This window comes from Motacilla alba, chromosome 10 (genome assembly GCF_015832195.1).
Source record: "Motacilla alba alba isolate MOTALB_02 chromosome 10, Motacilla_alba_V1.0_pri, whole genome shotgun sequence".
NCBI lineage: Eukaryota > Metazoa > Chordata > Aves > Passeriformes > Motacillidae > Motacilla > Motacilla alba.
Genome location: NC_052025.1, coordinates 4669839 through 4691710, shown reverse-complemented (window position 1 = coordinate 4691710; position 21872 = coordinate 4669839). Strand labels below are relative to the sequence as shown.

Here is a 21872-nt window from a genome sequence, read left to right as displayed (position 1 = left end):
TCACTCACACTCACGGGCAAAAGTGAAACAAGGCATTAACTCCAGCCCTCCACAGAGCAACAACTAAACTCCTGGGACAGCCACCTTAGGTCCAGAGAGTTAGGGAAAAGGGGATCTAGGCTGGATGGACACTGGGCAGTACAGGAGAAGACAGGAACACAAGCAGAACCTTTGCTATGCTGATAAAGGACCTGCCATGGAGATCCCCACTTAGTGCTCCCCCTGCTCTTAGGGAAGGCTGAGCTGAGGCAGCAGGGCCATGCTTTCATTAATGCTCCTTGCATCCCAGGCCTGCTCATTGTTTTCTGTCCTGTGGGTGCAAGCCAAGCACATTCCAGATGTGCAGTCAGGACCTGAGGGCCCAAAAGAGGCCTTGAGTCTCTCATACTTACAATGATACCCTCTGGAAAACAGCGCTGTCATCTGGAACACTGCTACTGGACATCTGCAATTCCACACAGATTTCAAGAGGTCTATATGGCCACACAACATTGGTATTCCATATAAAGTGTATTTAATATTTTGCTTTATTTCAGGTTAATAAAAAGTCTCTGTTTCCAATTCTGGCTACTGTTACTCCTAATGGTGAGCAGAAGTCAGTTGAGCATTATCAGGGTCACAATCTTCAAGCCCAAGTATCAAATGCCAGGTTCATCTGCTCAGCAGAGAGAGCTCAATATTCAGACCTTGCTGCATTTTCTGATTTCTCCCTAGAAACAATAAGGGACAATGCCCTGTTTTCAGCTCTCATACACCTTTTTTTAAAAAAAAAAACTCATCAGGGAGGAAGGAGCTCTCACCTCCACTGATAGCTATAAATGCAAAACAGCATCAGAAAAATGGGACTTGGAGTTGGAGGTCTCACATCACCCTCAATGATTCTCTCTGTGTAAGAGAAGAGTACAAAAAGTATCAAGATACAAAAAGTATCAAAACAAGCTTGAAACAGGATAAAAAGTTATTAAGGTTTTCAACAATTGCTCTTTTATATGTATTCCACAGTGTTTGGAAAATGTGCTATTCCATCCACAGCAAAATTTCAATTAAAAGAATCAATCAAGCATTTTTGAGCCAGTATCAAAAATGATAATTTGAAAAGTAAGATCAATATCAAAGTTGAATCTTTTTTAAAGACCTTGATCATTTATGGAAAGAAAAGCCCTGTCTTATAATAGGGTATGTTTATAACATATGTTAAGAATAGATTCCCTTATTTCAATAACATTTTATGATTTTAAAATTGAAAATCCTCCAATTTATGTTCCTACATTAGTAAGACTTTTCTTTACTGTATCTAACTCCATGATTTTGGAGATTTTTTTCTACAAGTCTACCACAGTAATAAAAGAAGTCTCTTAATTCATGTCTTAAAATTTTACCATCTACATTATATCAACCATAGACCTCATTTAAAACATAATGTTGATTTATATACATATATATATATATATAAAAAATAACTTGAGGCTATTCTCTAATAATCACTATTGTTGTGACACCTTGCCTGATGTAGAGGCACGTGCAGAGAGGGACTTGACTGAGATCTCTTCACTGCCTTCAGAATTCTTTCCATGAAGGAACTGTCCAAATACACACTGGGTATCAATTCAGAGCTTGATTTAGAAATACTCTGCTGAATTTGGGGTTTTATGAGATGTGCTTTTGAGGAAAGCAGGGAAATCTAGATTGACAGCTCTTCCTACCTCAGAGCTCCAGAAATGGCCCAACAGACTTTGTACCCATAGGACTGGATCTTTTAATTGTTTAAAACCTGAGTTTTAAACAAGAACTTCTGGCTCTCTGGGGATATGGCAATTCCAGCTGCAGTACAGTTCCCAACAACCTGGTGGGATCTGAATGCACAGGAGAAGGATCCCACAGCTCATAGAGGATTTCCCAGTTGTGCTGGGCTGGTTTGAGCCCTGAGGTGGTCCTGGTAGCCCACCCAGTATTCACTGTCCTATGTCAGCGTCCCACGGTGGCACTCACTGCTGTGTGCTGAGATCTGCACACAGGCCAGACAGCTCTACCACAGCACTCATGGGTTTCACATGGAATGACAACTTCCCATGGGACAGGTAACAGCCTGAAAAGCTCTACTAAAAAAAACCCAACAGATTAATTTTATATTCCCATCCCCTGGTTACCACTGAGGAGCATAAAGAAATTTCCAACCCGGAACCATCTTATACAGGAGGATATATGAAAAGAACACCTCAAAGTTGCTCTTGCAACAATGGCGAAAGCCTGCCATTATTTTGGCAAAACTTCTCTTCATGCTGCAGTGTCAGAGCACTTGAAATACTTCCTGGGCTCCTCAAATCTCAGTAACAACCTCAGACCTTGGCTGATCAGAGTGGCTGGGACGGACAGAGGGCTGTGACAGGCAGGCTGGTTTGGTGCTCAAGCCCGTATCAGCTGAGCTGGAGAGTGAGAAAAGCTCACTGGAAAGGCTGCAGTGCCACCACCACCATTCACCAGGAATGAAAGAGGCATCTGTATTTCTCACAGAGGGGCTGCCTTTTGTGCTGCAAATTAGGTATCACGCATCATGTATTACTGTAGTGTGACATATTTAAGAATTCAATGAATTTGAGCTCTGTTTCTGCACCTTAATCTGTGTTTGGCAGTACCTTTTTCCATTTGAATCACCTCCTGCACTGAGGACTTCTGTAACAAGACAGAATTACACTCTGCATACACTGCTTAAATGACAGAGGGCTCAGGTGATGAAAGACATGTGACTTAAATTGCCCTTCTAATCAGTTACATCAAGGCTTTTGATCTTGAAGTGAAAGACAACAGTTTTGAAATCTCCAGGTTCATTCCTCTCATTTCTTTTCATGCTCAAATGAACAATCTAACCTGGAATCACGAACAACCAGCACTTTTGGATAAAATCCAGAGCACTGCTGTTTATGGACGTGGTAGGATCAGATACTTCTTGGTGTAACTGTGAAGAAAAGCACTCAACCCCCCAAAATTATTCTGGTGCTACAAAGAACAGATGTTCTTGATGGATGTACATGTGCAGTGCTGTACTATTTTGGGGTGCAAAGATCTCTAATATTTTGGTGAAGTGTGTGCCTGCTACAGAAATTGCAAATATTGTATTACTCAATCTGAGCTAGAACTATTATTCCACTAACAGAAGGGTGATATTTTTATTATTTTATTTAGTGAGTATTTGACTTCTGGCAGTGCTCTGCTGGAATTTAAAATGTCAAGTTGGCAGCTTTCAGAAAGGGAAATTTCAGTAAGTTGGGATGGTCTCCTTGGGCTCATATTTCTTGCAGTTCTTTTTCCATGTGTTTGTGTCCCTGGCTACCAGAAACAGCTCTTACCTAAAGCTTTGTTTCTTATCCTATGTTTTATTAGCTCTAGTTTTTCAACCCTAGCATCATTTTACCCTTCAGGAATGCATTGTGAAGTTCTGCCAGCCTTGATTTTTCCTGAAATGTGTAACAGTAATGGTGTGGTAGGTTCTAGAAAGTGCAGCCCAAAGCTCTGAGATTTTGACTCCCACATGAGAGTCACGCTGTCCTACACTGCAGACCACAGAAGTCCAGATTTGCTGGCAGGCACAAATCCTCATGCACACTCCCCACAGCCTTGGTTAGGTTACAACAACAAGCATTTTGCATTAGAAAATTCCCTGACAAATCTAGTAATAGCTTTCTTTATGGAAAATAGAATTCCCTTACTGACAGTGGTATTTTAAAGAGAAGAGCTGAATTAGGCTGCTCTAGAGACAAATCATAGAGACAAATCAATTAACAGTTGATTTTAGCTGATAATAAAATACTTCTCGAAGTCCTTAAGACTGGATACTTCAAACTATCAGCGACAAAAGCCTGTGGGGAAGGATGAGTAAAGGAGGCACAGTTTGCAATTCTGATAGATAGCTTATAAGAAGCAGGCTCAGTGCAGGTAACTCATTACAGATTGCTGATAAGAGGCTGAACTGAAGGAATCTGCAGCACTGTTTCTGTCCCTGTGGGAATCACAGTTCTGGCTGGCAGCCTCAGCAGGAGGCCCCTGCCTGAGCACCACGTTCTGGGCTGCCAGAGGCAGTGCACCCACCTTCCACCGAGAGCCAAGCACAGCTGGCACATCCCATGCAGCACTGCCGTGGCGCTCTGCAGGAAGCTGGCTACACTGGGGTTCTCATCAACAGGGCCTTGCACAGACAGGAAACAGCAGCACAGCTTGTCCACCAGTCCTATGTTCACCACGTAACTACAAACAGAGGAAAAAGCGCATCACAAAAAATAGTTCCACAACAGTTTTGGTAACTTTGCAAAAGAAGTAATTTTTGCTTCTCTGCTATCAAACCACTCAAAAAGCAGGCTGTGATCATTTAAATACTCTTTCTGAAAGGGTTCAATAAAACAATTCCAATTACAGTAACTTCAGATCTGACTCTCTGTGACTATCAGTAGTTTTTATTACGAGATCTGAGAGTTGTAGGATAATTTGTATTATACTGTACAAGAAAGATGAGTGTAAATGTTTATTTTAGCATATTGCTAGGAGGACAATGAAATTTTGCCATAGTTAGATGATTTATAATAATCTTGATAGCTCTGCAACAACACAATTTCTTTTTAGCATCAAGAGGTAAACTCTGTAGAACACACTAATTCAAGAAGACAATGATGTTACCCAGATAATGTTTTATAGCAATTCATACATCATAGCAACCACTGGCCAATTGTTTGGCTTTGTTCCCCTCTTATAAGTACATATATGCAACAGCTCAGGGCCTAATAGAATATTAACAACCTTCTACCATCAGTATAGAAGGATCAAGATCAAAAAATCTCCTCGGGACTCAATCAAATTCAATATAGAGAAAACCATGCAGTGACATTTTCTTAAAACTGAAAACTCCCTTCTTTTTTATTAGGGTTAACCAGATCATCATGGCTGATCCTCAGATCACAGCTGCTGAAATTCCTTCTTTGAATTTCTAATAGCTTGGAAATTTATGTCCAAAAAATCTGCTCTTCACCCTTGTGAAGAGAAGACCTCTCTGTCCACAGCAGGTTCTCTCACACTTGATCATTATCAACTCCCCTTAAACCATGCACAGATGTATTTTTTCCATGTTTCTGATATCACCTCACTTTACCTACTTTCCTTTTCTACCACTAACATCCAGCCTCTCAGACATTAGCCCTTCTCAATCACCATATTCTGCTGACTCAGGTGAGATCAACTCTTTGTGGACACAAAGATCCACTGTAATCATCTCCCTTTCTTTCCCCTCTAATTTTCTTTCTATTTTCCTCCACTCCTATGAAGCAGGAGGAACCTCTTGTCAAAACCAGAACTGCTGTTTTATCCTGTGCCTCCACCTCACTGAAAAGACATGGAAGTAATTGCCTTCAGACACCAACAAATGATCCCCTGTTCCCACCCTGCCTACACCAGCCCTCCTGCTCCTGGTCACTGTCCCAGCAGCTCCTCCTCAAGTGTGCTTGGCAGATGGCTCTAAGAACAGAGGCTCCTGGAGGAGGGAACACCACTGGCTTTAAGTTTACTAGACTTGACTAGACCACCCTAACTTGACTCAATAGGGAACATTATTAAATAATATTGATTCTAGTCAACAAAGACTATTGATTAGATAATGCTCCTCACAGACATACAACTGTTTATTAAAAATAACTATTCCCTCACAGCATGTCCTACAGTCTGATTTTGACAGAACAGGGGATTTTGACACTAGGGAAGAAAATTTTTCAGACACTGCTGTTGCTCAAAGACAGATTTCTCTGCCAATGTCCACCCTAGTGACACAAAGCTTTTGGAAGAAGTGAAGGAATTAAGAATAAAAATACCTTGGATATAAAGCAAGAAGTTGAATTGCAGCATGGAAGATTTTTAAAGCTGCTGAAGTACAGCAGTTAAAAACACATAAAGATGCACGAAGATTATTAAGTGCACGCTCATTGTGCAGGTAAATTTGTCTGTTCTATTTAGCAACATGAAGGGTTACTAGCATTAAGTTTCTTGCCAATTTTGATCTAAGCAATCCACCTGATCACACAGGTGATAAACAAGTTCTCCTGCATTAGTGGAATAATTCCAGGAACAGAGCTGGGTGTTAGATACATCACAGTCACAGAAAAATGCTGAGTGCTGGAAACAGCTCTGAGAAATAGGAGGGAAGAGGAAGAACCAAATAAAATAGAGCCAATACTGATAGATGGTGGCTCACAAAAAGGCACAACCCTTCTCATCAGCATTCTCTTCCCTAGCAGCATCTCTACAGCGTGACACCTGCAAACTGTGCCCACTGTCCCCCTCCTTCCCACCCACACCTGGACACAGAGCAGCTGCTCTTCTGGCAGAGAGGAAATGGATGAGAGCTTTCAGTCTGCTGGGACTATTCTTCACTGGCATCCGGAGACAAGAGGAAGATGCATGGAGCGTTCCTTTCCTTGAGGAACTGAGCACACACACAAGTGGAATGTCAAAGCTCTCTAATCTATTGCCTCCATCTCTTTTTACCCAAAGGAGCACAGCTGAAATAACCTTTTGGCTACCCTTTTGATACCCAGACAGCACATAGATAATTGGTGTTTATGCATCAGGTCTAATAGTCCCAAATAGAAAAAAAAATTAAATTTCAGTGCTCCTCTTTCTTTGCCCATCTTCCTAAAACTCTCACTTAATCCACTCCCCATGACATATGATACAATGACCTGGAGGTGAAAGATTCTCATTAATGACAGAATTTGTCTGTTTTTGACTGGTTTAAAATGCCCTCTCTCTTTTTTTCCTAATTGCACCATTACCTTGTCATCATGCCTTTCATTCCCCATTTATAACCAGATCCCCTGAAGTGCCTCAGGTGAGGGACCTGCTCGGATTCTCATGTCTCTCCTTATCTTGAGGGTCTGCCTGTGCTGGGCCCAGTCAGTGTCAGATGTCTGCTCAGCACAGACCTCCCACCCTCCCATTCATAAACTGCAGAATACAACATCCTGAAATTTCACACTCTATCAAAACCTGTTTGGGGAGAAGGAGAGTTACATGAGAACACAGAAGTTTTAGAGGTCACTGGTATCTATGACAACTACTTGTTTTCCTTTTCTCCTCCAGATGTCCTCTTTGTCTCCATCAGCATCATACCAGACTTTGAAAAGCCTGAAGGCTCGCTGTGATATGTTTTCAGTAGCATATAAAGAAGAATTTCATTTCTTCAGAGGGCTGAAGACACACTGGTGACTATTTATATGATAATTTATTGATAATTATTTATATAGTTTACCAGTGACACTGTACACTTTTAGCAAGTCTAGTATACTGCTGGATATATATTCATTTCATATATTTAAAATATGAATTAATTATGTATGTACTAATATATTTAGGTTCAGCTATGAAAATGCAGCTACACGATAAGATCAGATTCTAGGAATGACTGGGTGATTTTTATAATAGGAAATGTATGTTTTTTGACCAGCTTATATGAATGCAGGCATGACATGAGAGACCACAGGCAACGGGCACACACGGTTGGCAGAGAGAAATAAGAGAAAAATATATGGAAGCTAGCTCCTACATAATCAGGAGAGAAAATTAATGGAAAGAACATCAAAAACAAGTCCAAAACTAAAAGAGTCTCAGGTTTCTGTATTTCTTTATCTGCAGTTTTTGGAAGAACACTTTTGACTGAGAATATAGTATTTCAGTAGTCTTCTTGACTACCCACACAAACTACTCTCACTGCATCAAGGTTAAAGCAGTTTGCTCCTCTCTTAAATCAATGCAACGTGCTTTCTCTCTCATAAGGAATACTTAGAAAAGTTTAATCATCTTTTTTTAAACCTGATTAGGTCTTGGACTCTGCTGCTGAAGGCTTCCACTTGTGAGGATTTACTTTTCACTTCCTGTAATATCTTCAGTGCAGTAGAGTGGTTGTTTCCATCTGGGAAGCTGGAGATGAGACATCTGAAAATCACAGCAGTTACCCTCAGAAGTCCTGTTGTTAAACCTTCAAATACCTGCTTATTTACACTTCTGCCTGCAGTAGCATTATGGTCATCTGGAACACTAACCTAAGTAAAGAGAAAAAAACACAACCAGAATTCAGTAAAACTAACCAAAGTTCGTAGAGAAACATTTACAAATTTCCATAGGCCTACACTGACAGTAATAATAAAGTAACATTCTAGCACTGCTGATGGACATTAAACCATTTCAGGTACAAGGTAAGGTAAAGCACATAATCCAAGCTGGACCAGAATAAATCAAGTCAAAAGAATGCCATGTCTGAGAAGCAAGGAAGCCTGATAGCAGCAGAGCATGCCATTAGTATGATTGTGTTCTTATGCATAAAACATCACCAGCGACCACTACACTTATCCATCAGAGGTCACCCACCTGTCAATCATATCAGAAGCACAACAACCAGATCTGAGCAGACTTCAGAGGAATCTCATTTTTCTAAATCATTTAACTAGATCCCACTCCTAAAAAGGTGAAGTTGAGCTGTACAACATGTAAATTGAAGACAAATCTATATGCAGGATACAGATCCGGAAGGAGATTATTACTCATGGAGAGCATAATTTTTAAAAATTCCTTTCATTTTTCCATTGCTGCAGTCCAAGGTAATTAATCCAGCTGAAATCCTGCCCTGTTACCATCAAACAGTAAGTGGAGTGTGTGTGAAATCCTGCAGTGCTGGAGGCAGACACTGGCAGCAGTCAAGGCTCAGGGCTCCTGGAACATCCCCACGGCTGATGCTGCTGGGCCAAACCCACATCCCTCTGCTCTGCCACAGCCTGGGGGTTGACACAGGCATTAAGGATCAATACTGGCTGAAAAGCCATTTTCCTTCCAGGTTAAAAACATTTACACTCAGTATATGCAAGCGGGGCCAGAGAAAAGCATTCTTCCTTGTATAGGTATCAGGAGGGATTTGGTGACACTTAGTGACAAAGAACAACATGCACATTTCTTTATTATTCATTAGCTCTGAGCCTTGTGCTGGTACTTAAAACTCATTGTAATGGTCTGTTTCTGGTGCTGAGCCAAGAGAGCAAGTGAGAAGTCTTTAGCTGCTTATTCGAGTTCAATAGGAAAAGCAATGCTACGTTGCTCCAGTTCCATTTGTTGACTAAAACAATTCATGCCTAACGGTACCAATTGCTCACTGAAACAGAGGGACTGAGCTTTGCATGTGTAAATCAACTTAAATGTGCTGACTTTGGGCTCAGAACATCAAGTTTTTAAAACTGCTAACAAGTGCTACTTACTGCTCTCTTTCACCTTAGATAAAAAATTACATGTGCTATTTTTTAAAAGATTTAATAATATCTTGCAGCAGAGCCTTTGGTTTGCTGTAATGAGCAGTACTATGAGTGGATAATGTCTGGTTTTGTCTTCCAGTTCAAGGTACATAGGAGAAATATATTTTCTAAGTATATAGCCCTTAGCTATGAAAGTTCATGCTTTGAAATAAAACTGCTCTTCCTAATTTGTAAAATAAATAGATCTGGCACTTAGTAGAGTAATTTACTGCAGAGCTTATTTCATGATCAATTTTTTTGGAAAACGTGTATGTGTTAATTAATATAAAGTGAGAACAAATGTGGTTTTTTACACAGTGTTATGTCAAACAACAGATAGAAGGGAATACTGCTTGCCAGAAAATAGGTAAATTTGAACTGAATTCCTTGAAGAGTCTCCTTTAACACTAACTCAAATGAGTGACAACAGATCAGCTCTTTTACTGAAGAAATAATTAATGGGATAGTGTGAAAGTGTGTTGAGATTTATGTTCAAAATTAATTGGTGTGCTTGCAGAAGCAAAATTAATTGGGGTGCTTGCTTGTTGATTATTATATCAAGCAAGGGGGTAAGAAATCTTAAGATTTAATAGTGTAATTATGAAAGCTTTCAAGCTCTGGTTTCTTTGTGTCAATTACACAAGGAGTTAATGATATTCAGAGAAACTGAGTTGAACATGAGCTTTGAATGGGTAAATGCAACAACACTCCACACTGCTGAGGTTTAACAGTTTCTGTGACACGTATCTACAGGTGTGATTACACACTTAAATTGATTTGAGTAATCAGTATAAAACATTTTTAAAATCACAATGGAAAATGTGTAACTACGGTCCAAATATCTGACACATCCAACATCTCAATGCTATTTTAGCTTTTCTGATGGCTGACTTTGCTGGGCCTAATCAAGAGTCCTACTTTCTGTAAGTTGGTTCTTGAATTGGACCACTCTGGTGACCTGACTCTCAGCTCTGGTACAGACTCCACACACATAAACTATTCCTTGGAGAATTCCCCCTCTGCAGGGGTTCCCATGCTTGTGCAGAGCTGCCATAAGCTCTTCAGCTCTGCCCAGCATCTTGGGCTTAATCCTGTAAGATGCTGCAGAATATGGCCCCAATCCAGTAAAGCACTTAGGCACACATTTAATATAGCTGAAAATGCTCCTCTGTTCTGATTCCCATCACCAAAATACCCCTGCAGATCAGAGCATGTTCTCCTTCTGTGCTAACAAAAAACACCAACCAATTTCCAGTTAGCAATGTAGAGGTCCAGCACTGACAACTCATTCATATTTTTATTTCATAAAAGGCATAGTCCTCCACAGCCATGAGGAATTTCAAATGTAGAGTTGGTAAACCTAAATGGAAAGACTTCAGACCTTTAGAAGCACATGATTTCTCTTCCTTTGGTTAATTATTTCATGTAATTCTCCCATTACCAAGAGTGATTTTGTGCTTTTTGCATGTGTAGTCATTGGGCTTGCCTCAAAAACACTCTGAGAAGTACACCTCAGACTCTCTATGTAGTAACTAGTGAACCAGAGAAATGGAAATGGCTCAGGAAGTGCATGGCCTTGAGATGGTCCAGGTGAAGATTTCAATTTTAAATTCCCTACCCCTAAACACTTCAGCATGCCTTTATCTCTTCTACTCCAGCCCTGTTTTCAGGATTTACTACTCTCCACATGGGCTTGTGTCCTCGTTTAGGGAAAATTTGGGAGAAAACCTCTAAAGGGGTTTCCTCTGGAAAGCAAATTCAAGTGGCTCCTCTCCCATCTGGTTTGGAAAGAGATTTCCTTGGAGAAAAGTGGAAAAAACCTGATTGTTTAACAGGCAAAGCATTCACCAGCACAAAAAAAAAGAGCGATATTAATCAATAAAACTTCTTGCTGCTCTGAAGAGATGACAAACCCAGAAAGCCCCTCTGTGGGCTGTGGCTGGGCTCACTCAGTCTCCTATCAGTCCCTCTGGTGCTGGAAATGCTGCAGCCCAGGCCCGGCAGGTGAGAGCTGTGGGTGCTCTTCTGGTGTTCAGTCCAGGGCAGGTTTGAACAGCTCCAAAGAAAAAGAAAAAACCACAGTGCAGGGAACTTCTCTGCCTCAGTGAGCTAAAACTAACTAAAACAAAGGAGAGCTCTGTCCCGCTGTCTGTCCATCCACAGACAACACAGTCCAGGAGATGGAATGTGGAGGAATGAGTGCAGGGTTTGAAAACAAACTGTGCACTTCTTCTCTCCCCTCTTTGCTCTCAGAATCAGCCTTAAAGGTGCAAAACTTATCTCTGGGCAGGCCAATGGGGATAGGAGCATCATAAAGTCACCCCAGGACAGCTTGTTATTAGGGACTGAGGGAACTGCCAGTGGCACACAGCTGAGCCCTGCGGAGACAGATGTAATTTCAAAATGGACTGGAAAAGCCCAGCAGCACAGATGTACCTTGGATTTCACAGTTCTTGTCATCATCAGGGCTAACATGGAGCTGCCTTATTTGATGCAGCACAGAAGACTAAAAAAACCTGACCACAAATGGTGAAGAAACTGCAATAGGATGTATAGTGTCATTCTGAAGAACCCCAATTAAATGGCAGCACATTCCAGGCAAGAAGTGGAAGAGAAAATTTACTTTCCTGTGGCTAGATAGCCAGATTATCTTAAACCCAGTACATTTTCATAGGCCACTAACCTAAAATATGGTCCAAATTTAAGCACTGCATTTTGGAGAAGAAAAAAGTAACCAGCAACTGGGTTTTGATCCCTACATTTGTTTGATGGCTTCCTCACCTAACATTCATTGCACATTCACTAATGATGTCTTAGAATTTTCAGATACTATTCCTTTAAAGATTGCCTTAAAAAATAATAATCACAGGGATCTGTCATGGTATCACACAGCCAGGTATGGTTTAGGTGAATGGCTTCTCAGATATCTTTGGGGAAAGTACATGACAGCTGTCACTTGACTGGAAATAAAACCCCCAAGGTATGAAATGATCCTTACATGACTACAGCTCCATTAATTACTTGGTTTTGTTGGTATGAAACCTTCCAAAATCGACAACTAGAAAAGCTACAATTATTGTGCAACTATCTTCTGGCTGCAGCAGACAAAGAAGAGCAGAGACAGCAGGAAATAAACGAAGCTCCAACTCCAGCACAAGACCGGTATGAATGTAGGTGGGAAGGTTTGATCCATTAATCATGGAAATCAGGAAACACCCCTGCTGTCCTCAACAGACACTGATTTAGGCATTACCAGAGCTAAGGAGGCTGAGGAAGGTAACAGGGTAAGTCAGGCTACAGAAGGTTTCCTACCAGTGCCTTTAGGCAGGAGGCAAAGAAGGGTCTGAACAGGATACTTCAAACTATTAACCTGGACAGGCTGGATCTCACACACACAAAAAACCCCCAAACCAAGACTAAATCCACATGAAACTGGCTGGAAATGCAGTTCATACTGGATGCATTCAAGATTATATTGAAATGCTTCTCAAAACAGTACTGTTTCTGTGTTCAGCAAATATTGGTGTACTTGTTTAATAATTTGTTAAAACCTTGCAAAGATACATTCTCATTTATTACTCCTGGTATTACTTTGGGTTTTATTTTCCAACAGTAAGTGGAAATACACATGACATAGGCAAAGGCTGCATCACATGGCTCATCCAACCAGGAAAAGTGGAGGCAGTTAAAGGTCTCTGGGGGTATATTTTAGTATTTTGGTATTCAGAGCTGCTCTCAGTTTGTACATTACTTTTTTGTAAAAAAAGAAAAATTCAAACTTGATCTGATTTATTATATTTTCAAGAGAGAAAAATCAGGGTTAGAAAAGCAGCACTGTTTTTGGGTTTTGTACTCAAATATGCACTTCATGGAACTATGAAGATATCCCAGCGTAAGGGCCAATTCTGCACGAAGAGAACATAAGAGACTTTCTGTATAGGAAAGAAAAGTCCACTGTGGATCATGGGAAACATTAAGCTTTAATTACAGTTTTGCTGCAATTCAAGGACAGTATTTGGCCACAGACTGAAAAGAGCTCTAAGTGCAGTAAATTTTCCCTCTGCAGTATCTCTGAGCTCTAGGTGGCCAGCTCTGCCTAAGAAATGCCCTCTGTGCTCCTTCAGGAAATTGCAGGTCGTTCCGCAGCGCTGCCCTGCGAGGGCAGGCAGGCTCTGGCAGCAGAGCGAGCCTTGCCAAGGCTGAGGCGCTGGAGGATTCCCCGTGGGTGCTTCCCCAGTGCCACCCCGGCACCTTCCAGCCAAACCTGACACCCGCGATGCCCACGGCAGCGCACGGCCCGCGCTTGGGCTTGCTTTGTGTCAGGGAACTCGGGTGATCCTTTTAAAGTGTTCATCAACAGTCCTACGGCTTGTTGATTCCAACAGCGTCGCTTAAATTATTAAAAGTATGTACATAACTTTTCAATTAACAAACTGCTTGGCTCATGAAAATACATACACACAATTTATAAGTAAAAAACCAGGACTAAATATCTTATGATGAGCAGGTCACTATGAATTAAAAATGAGTTTTCAAATAAAATATTTAATGACATTTCAAATTAAATGAAACATTGGAAAATTAAAACTTTCACTGCTAAAGAGTCCTATTTAAGCACTTCAGCAAATCAGACTCTGGCAATGTATTGACCTGACAGAGATTCACGACACTGAAACGAGTAAGAATCAAACACACAGTCACAACTCATTGTGGTCTGTACTCTAAATATTCCTATAGGGTGAATTAAAGAAAACAACCTCAGAAAAAGATAGAATATCCACTCACAGGGTTCCTGGCACACATGCTTTTGCAGAAGTCATTAGTAGAAGCAAATACATAAATTTCTACGGAGTACAGTAGATACAGCCACCAAACAACAACTGAATTTTAATCTTTCAAGCCTTTATGCTTATTTACCTCCTGGTGTTCTTATACTCTAAATATTTTAACATGCTTGTGAAGCATGCAAAAATTTACAAATTAAAGAAGTTATTTTACCTACCGTAAGCTGGTGTATCAACAGGTCCATCAGAAAAGTGATCTTATTACTAAAGAGAACATAGGTGCAGTTTTCTATGCAGTTGCTGCAGGTGAGGCTGAAAACATTTACTGTATTGCACAGTGACCTAAAAGTGAGAAGGGAAGAAAAATTACAATTTTACTTACTTCAGTAAATTAAAAGCAAATAAATGGCAGCATCAAAAAATAAGCTTGCAGGAATTCACATTTATTTTCTTTAACTTGGAATTCCAAACATAAATAATACCTTAAATGAAATCAATTCAATAACTTTAAAACAGTAAAGCCATACTTATCAGAAGCCACACACTCTATAGATACTGGACTCTCCTGTATTCAAAACTCTGACCAAAACTGATACAGAATATCAGCCAATTTCACACTTGGATAGGTAATATTTCTCTGTGTGAGGTAATATTTCTCTGTGTGTGGCTTACGGCTGTAGAACACACTGAATTCTTTCCTGGCAGGACCTTCAAGCCCTGTGTGAAGCATTGACAGCAATTCCCAGGTCAGCAGGGCCTGTGCTCAGCACAAGGGACAGAGATGCCCAAGGAGCTGGCAAACCCAGCAGGTGGAAGGCCTGGCCCAGGTGCTCTGGTGCCACATTGTCCCCTCTCCTCAGAGAGCCTGCAGTGCTGGTGTGCAGCTCCACTGTCCCCTCTCCTGACAGAGCCTGCAGTGCTGGTGTGCAGCTCCACTGTCCCCTCTCCTGACAGAGCCTGCAGTGCTGGTGTGCAGCTCCACTGTCCCTCTCCTGACAGAGCCTGCAGTGCTGGTGTGCAGCTCCACTGTCCCCTCTCCTCAGAGCCTGCAGTGCTGGTGTGCAGCTCCACTGTCCCCTCTCCTGACAGAGCCTGCAGTGCTGGTGTGCAGCTCCACTGTCCCCTCTCCTCAGAGCCTGCAGTGCTGGTGTGCAGCTCCACTGTCCCTCTCCTGACAGAGCCTGCAGTGCTGGTGTGCAGCTCCACTGTCCCTCTCCTGACAGAGCCTGCAGTGCTGGTGTGCAGCTCCATTGTCCCCTCTCCTGACAGAGCCTGCAGTGCTGGTGTGCAGCTCCACTGTCCCCTCTCCTGACAGAGCCTGCAGTGCTGGTGTGCAGCTCCACTGTCCCCTCTCCTGACAGAGCCTGCAGTGCTGGTGTGCAGCTCCAGCAGCACTGGGGAGCCCCACCTGTGGCTGGCAGAGAGGGCACAGCTTTGCAAGGGGAACAACACAAAATAGAAGCACATGCACAACTGCTCTCTGCACCATGGGCAGTGATTTCCATCTGCTCCAATTAAAGTGTTCTCCTCAAAACAGGCCCTCAGGGAAGCTGGGACCAGTCCTAGAAAATATTCTCACAGAGAAGATTAATCTTACCACAGAGAACTCTATTTCAGAATAAACAAAAAGTTTGTTTCTTGAGCTTTGCATATCACAAAAGCTGTCACTGTTACTTCACAAACACACACACAGACACACAACAGAAATGCATCATGAATACATCCAATAATAAATACAGATGGCTAGACATTCAAACTGTTTCTCTAAAGTAAACCAAAATAAAAAGAACTTTCACTTTGTTGAGTTTTTCTCAACATATGAAAAAATGTGACTAACTTCAAATAAGCGCCAAAGAAGAAAATAAATTATGAGCACTGCTGAAAGGTCATACAAAAGTGGGGCTGCAACAAACACCAAGTTACTGCACTGAGACCATCAAAGCTGGTATTTAACAGAACAAGCTGCAGACTAATTCAGCATACTTCTGGAGCTGAGTTTTACGCTTTATCTTTCTCCTAAAATACTTTTTGGAACAACAAAATTATTTACACAATAAGGACTGTGGCTTTGCTGATGCTGGGCTCATTGCTGTGGCATCTGGTCACTTAGCCTGGCTCCCCAGAGCTGAACTGGAAGCCTCTCACATACATTGTATTTCTTAAGCAAAGGAAAGCTGGAAATGCTCAGAGGCCATAAAAAGTGGAGTAAAATTTTTTCATTTGTATGGCTGGATTGTCTTCTCTTCAGCTGGAGAATTTAGAAAATAAGTGAATGAACATTTACACTTTCCCTCCTTTTCTGAGTATCACCATATTATTACTTATATTAATTAAACTGTACTGGTAATTAATGTTACTCTACTGCCTAATTAAATCAATTTCAATCTGCAGCTTACATGACATGAAAACAATATTAAATAATTACTTATTGAGCAAAGGCAGGTTAATTTTCATCTATTTCACCTAATTTTTACCCTACAAGGATAACACCCAGAGATAATTGAAGCAGAATGCTTCACATGCATTTTCACAAATCTGTCTGCAACACTATTCTCTCTTCCTCTCCTGACATATAAGGGGATTAAGTTCCCTTCTATCAGTAATGCTGAAAAATATTTTCATTAGGCACCTCCCTCTATCATTCATGAAGACTATTCCCTTGTGTAAGTATGTTTAGAGGGGGAGAGAGAAGAAACTATATTGGTAGTATCTATTTTCTGTTGAGAAGATGCTTTAAATCAGCTTCTGTCATTTTATCAGCTATTCTGAAATGAAGTTCAATTCTATCTAAATATAAACATTATAATTCATCCAAATTGTCAAATATGAACTTGTAGGTTAATTCTGACAGCATTTTAGAGTTCTGAGGTGATTTAGTTAATTCACTGCGATAAATGCTTTTTTGATATATGGGATTCCTAATTCCTAAGAGGATAATTTATTTTACACTTGAAAACACAAAAACTTCTCACTGCATCTAAAGACCAAATTCCACTGTACGAATGCATCACGCTTTTGTATTTCCCAAGTGACCCTCACGTCACAAAGAGTACTGGTGCTTCCAGAGACTCTGATAATGCGTTTGAAAAGGTGCTGGAAGCAAATGGATGTCAAATGAATTTTTCACAGCAATAAAGAGGGTTCCTTTAATTGATACCATAAGCTTGCTAACAGCAGCTCGTCTGAACACATTCTGATCACGGCGTGCTCAGCTCTGCCGCGGCTCCACGGCCTGACTGGAATCCTGCACCAGGAGTGTCACACAGAAGTGTCCCCAGGTGGTTGGCAGTGTTAAATGGCAGATTAGAGACAGCACAACTAATTTCTTTACTTTAATCTTATTAAGAGAACAACAGCTGTCAACTGTCACCATTTCTGCACGAGGCCGCCGAGACAAGCGAGGGGCTGCGAACGGCAGAGCCGCAACTTCATTCAACCACACCTTCAACTGGCTGGGATGGCAAACCCAATGCACTTCCCACCCTCTTCTTCCCTTCTGGGGGAAAAGAACTGCTCTGAATTCCAAAGGTGTTATCTCCAGAGATCCCAGAGGCAGCTGAAGGGCTGGAGCAGGAGGCTCTGCAAAGCAGGTGGTTATTGATTACGGATGTTGCTCTAAACTTTGTATCACACCCACAAATCAGCTTTCAGCTCTGGCCCCTGCACGTTCACTCCAGCCCACGGCCAGGCTGCCCTCGGATGCAAGGCTTTCCTCAAGAGTAAATCCAATTATAAAAACCTCCTTATGGTACACAAGCTTGGAGTCAAAAAAGAAATCTGTCTTTAAACTAGACAAAAATATGCATCTGCATGTTATGTTTATTTTACATTAATATGAAGGAGGAGACGAGGATTCATTTTAATACAGCTAGATCTCAACAGTTTATATATCTGTACGTGATTATTTTTTCATGTTAGCTCATCTTCATTTCCTCAATTTGCCTGATATAAACAAGTTGACAAACTTTAACTTTTATTAAAAATACTGAGGCATTACCAGTATACAACCATGGAAAACTAATCCATGATAGTGCACCAGGATACAGAGGCAAGAACTCAACTCATGCTTTACAAAAACCAGGGAACCATCATCATACCACAATTTACCTGTTTCAAGTGTAAAGCTCTTCCCTATTCTTACAACTTCTGATGTTACAAATGAACATACTTTGATTATCAACAAATAACCCTAAAAGCTCAGTTTGGCAGTGCAACAATACAACACTAAACACTATCCAATTTAGGATGTGTTAGTTCAGTAGAAAACTGCTCATTTTTAACCAGTTTGAATATTATGTAGCAGTCTGATGGGGAAGGGGATCAGTATTGGTAATTACGTGCTGAGCTGCAAAGAATTAGAAAGTGAAATATTACTGAAAAATGGTGCACAGAACCATGGCTGCAGAGTGGAATGGGTAAGGAACCATCAAGGTAAGAATATGGACTGAAACAACAATAAAACTGCACGAACAGCAACACTACAGCTTAAGAAGTGTATGTTCCTAAACACAAGTAAAAATTACAGAGAACAAGATATAAAACCAGCTCTTAGCTCAAGATAGCTCTTACTGAAAAATGTCATTCATATCAATGCTATCCAAAATATTATGGGGACACTAATTTCTTCTTTTCATGTATTTAATTATGGTTTGAGCTTTTTTACCCTGATAATATTTGTTTTAAATAAATGATGCAAGAAAGTGTATGAAAATAGAAGACACATTAAACTTGACTTCAATCCCACCTTAACTTGTAAAGGTCCAACTTTGTCATTACACAATTACTGCCAATTTCTCTTTTAAAACACTCATCACTCAAGGAAGTCAAAGCATTTCTCAAATGTTAATTAAACAAACCCTACAAGCCTCATTTGTTAACAGGTTTGTTACCAACATGTCATGGTAAATGAGCTGCACAGTGCAAGGCAACCCAGGGGAGGAGACTCATCTTCTGCTCCTCATCTGAAGTCATTCAGTTGTTCTGCTGTGCAGCTCCCATTTGGTTTTCTGCACAGGAAGAATATCATAGGGCTCTGAAATCTTTACACATTCTGCTGACTATGTCTTGTCTTGTGGAGAAGTGGACAAATCCTGGAACACTACAAAATGCTGCTTTGAGAAATAATATGGCTGGACATTAATTTTTATGTTAACACCAAAAATAAAACTTACTATAAGCCACTGTTTTCTCTTCCCCTTTTCCAGTGATTTATTTGAAGGGGAGCAAAATTGCCCCAACACCAAATGTATCATCTGTCTCATAAATGTCACATCCTCCTCACAGCATTTCCCATCCTGCTGCTCTGACTACCGAGCTGGACAGTGGTACAAAACAACAGGCATATTGTTAAATCTTCTGATAATAAAGCTTTATCTTGTAGACATGGGATTAAAGTTCTGAGCTGCACCATACAGCCAGGATTTTGGGGAAAGAGAGATGTAGATAATAGCCCATGTAATCTCCTCACCTACTTGTAAATAGCTTATCCTCATCACAAAGCAACAGACAAATTCCCAATTTAAGATGAGTACAAATGGTTAAATATTGCAAGAACGAACAATCTGAAGTACAGTAGTGTCCTTTAGCAAAGCATATTTGGCTGGGGGAAGAGTGGAGGGCAATTCATGAAAGGTCTTCATTCAACTTCTCTCCACAGGGCTTTGCTTTGTCTTTAAACAGAGAAATTTGCCAGAGAAAACTGCTCCTTCACTAGATTTAAAGTTCAAGAAATCAGGATGTAAATGACATTTGCACAAAAGAAAGAAAAGTAACTTCAAACTTGTTTCAACATTAAATAAGAAATGTGATCTGAATTTTCTTCCTCATTTAAAGAATTTAACATATTCTATGATTGCCCTTGGTTTTGAACCTCCCTCGAACACTGTATGTGAAAAATTTCTTCAATCCTTCCAGTGAGACCACAGCAATACCTATGAATATGGTTTGTGCCTGGTTCAAACTGCCCATAGCAAGCCTCACCCTCTGGAACTATTGTCGCTCTCAACAGTTGAGGTGCAGATTCTGCACAGAACATTCTTCCCCACCAAAAAGGCCACAGAAATACCAAGAGAGAGCCTCTGCATCCCATGCAGCAAGACCAAGATCCTTGGGCCACTTCCAGCTGAATCCAGACTCCTTAAGTCAGACTCTCCCAGACCAACCCGGCAAGAGCAGTTTGCTTTAGAGAGCAGGATCCTGTGTCAAATTACGTGCAAGCTGATGGATAACTTCCCAACTTCCATACTTTCAGGTGCCTACAAACTGGAGACTGCAATTTGCTGTGAAGTTGAACGAAATGCTGTATTTCAGGAGTGGAGCAAAGCTCTTCAGAAGATGTTTTTAACATACAATGCTGTCAGAACAGTTTATATTCATCTCTTTTCTGCCCCCGTACTTCCTTCGGAAATACAGCTAGTGGAAAATCTGTGTTAATAAAACAGTGTTTAGAGAATTTTTCAAAGATGCAGAAACTCTTTTTCTAATTCAGTCATGAACAGGCTCAGGAATCTGAGTGATCACTGGTCTGAAAGGACTGTGAGATAGACAGTGACTGTAAGAGAAAGGAGAACCTCTGATGAACTGTTTGGATGTGATTTCTGTTACACAAATGTGGCTGACATGGGGCTTTATTTATCAGCACATAAACTCCTTCGAGACCTGATACATCCTCAAACTGCCTCACAAACTTCAAACACAACGTTTTCAGTAACGTAAACACAATGTTCTCAAACCTTCTCAACAAAGGTTCCCAAAACAAGACTATTCTTAAAAGGAAAGAACAAAAATCAAAGATGCATGGGTTGTGCATATTCTAAGAATTTAAAGCTCAATTTAAACTAGGCTTTATGTGGGCATGCAGTGCAATCCTGTCCCTAGTGAAGTTTATCCCACATTGATGAGATCACTCAAAATTAGAGACTTTACAGATGAAGAAGCACCAAGGCTGTCCCTGAGCTGCTCCCCAGAGGCCCAGCTCAGGATTGCTCACCAGTAGAGCTGGCTGGACCTGCAGCAAGTGCATTTGGCACGACTGCAAAGGCAGGGATTTTATTTATTCTCTTAGAAGTGCAAAGTCAAGATATCTAAAAATGTTTTTTCCTTAGTGGTCTTTCCTAGCACCTCACACTGATGTATGTCCCATAACTCATTATCGGCCAGTTTTCATCCATACTCTCACACTAAATTATAGCAGTGCCTAAATTACAATTACACCAATATTACAAAATACCTAAAAAACCCCTATGACAATGGTACACACCAGGATATCCTGGGCTTGTACTAAAACCGTGCCTAGCTGTGCTCTGAAAGCACCTATGTGCTCTTGACTGTATAAAACCTACAGTTAGAGATTAGGGAAAAGAGCATGCTTTTGAGGTAGCAGGCTTTGCAGGAATTCTGCTTAGTCACCACCTTCTTTTTTAGGGATTAGGCATTTAAACCCTTCCATTCTTCTGTTCTGTAAGGAGGAATTTCTCTAAGCCACAAGAATTTTGATTTACCTGTTTGTAGTCGCCCTTTCAGCTAGCAGTATCTTACAACTATTTCATTTTAAAAGCAGACAGATTCCTGTGAATTACAACCCTTTAAAAAATTCCCCTGCTTCCCACTAGAGATCTCTGCAGACTAACTTCAAAAGATATGTATCTCCTCCTCTGTTAAAAGACAGTTTTGTCTTTTCTCTTTTTACACAATTAGCTGCTACTCAAATATTTCATAGCTCAAACTAAAACCACCAAGTTAGGAAACCAGAGGCTGAGTGGAAATGTCTTTCACCTTCCAC

The 21872-nt window shown here is 40.8% G+C and overlaps 1 protein-coding gene across 2 annotated transcripts in view; it reads right to left on the bottom strand.

Annotated features, from left to right (window-relative positions):
- SCAPER (S-phase cyclin A associated protein in the ER) overlaps positions 1–21872 on the bottom strand; it is a 137834-nt gene that overhangs the window by 28778 nt on the left and 87184 nt on the right. For both annotated transcript variants that reach the window (XM_038146645.1, XM_038146644.1), the window contains exons 25-27: positions 14311–14434; positions 7843–8072; positions 4084–4239 (exon numbers count right to left, since the gene is read on the bottom strand). In XM_038146645.1, coding sequence (XP_038002573.1) covers positions 4084–4239; positions 7843–8072; positions 14311–14434 — 510 coding nt within the window. The remainder of the gene's footprint in view (positions 1–4083; positions 4240–7842; positions 8073–14310; positions 14435–21872) is intronic.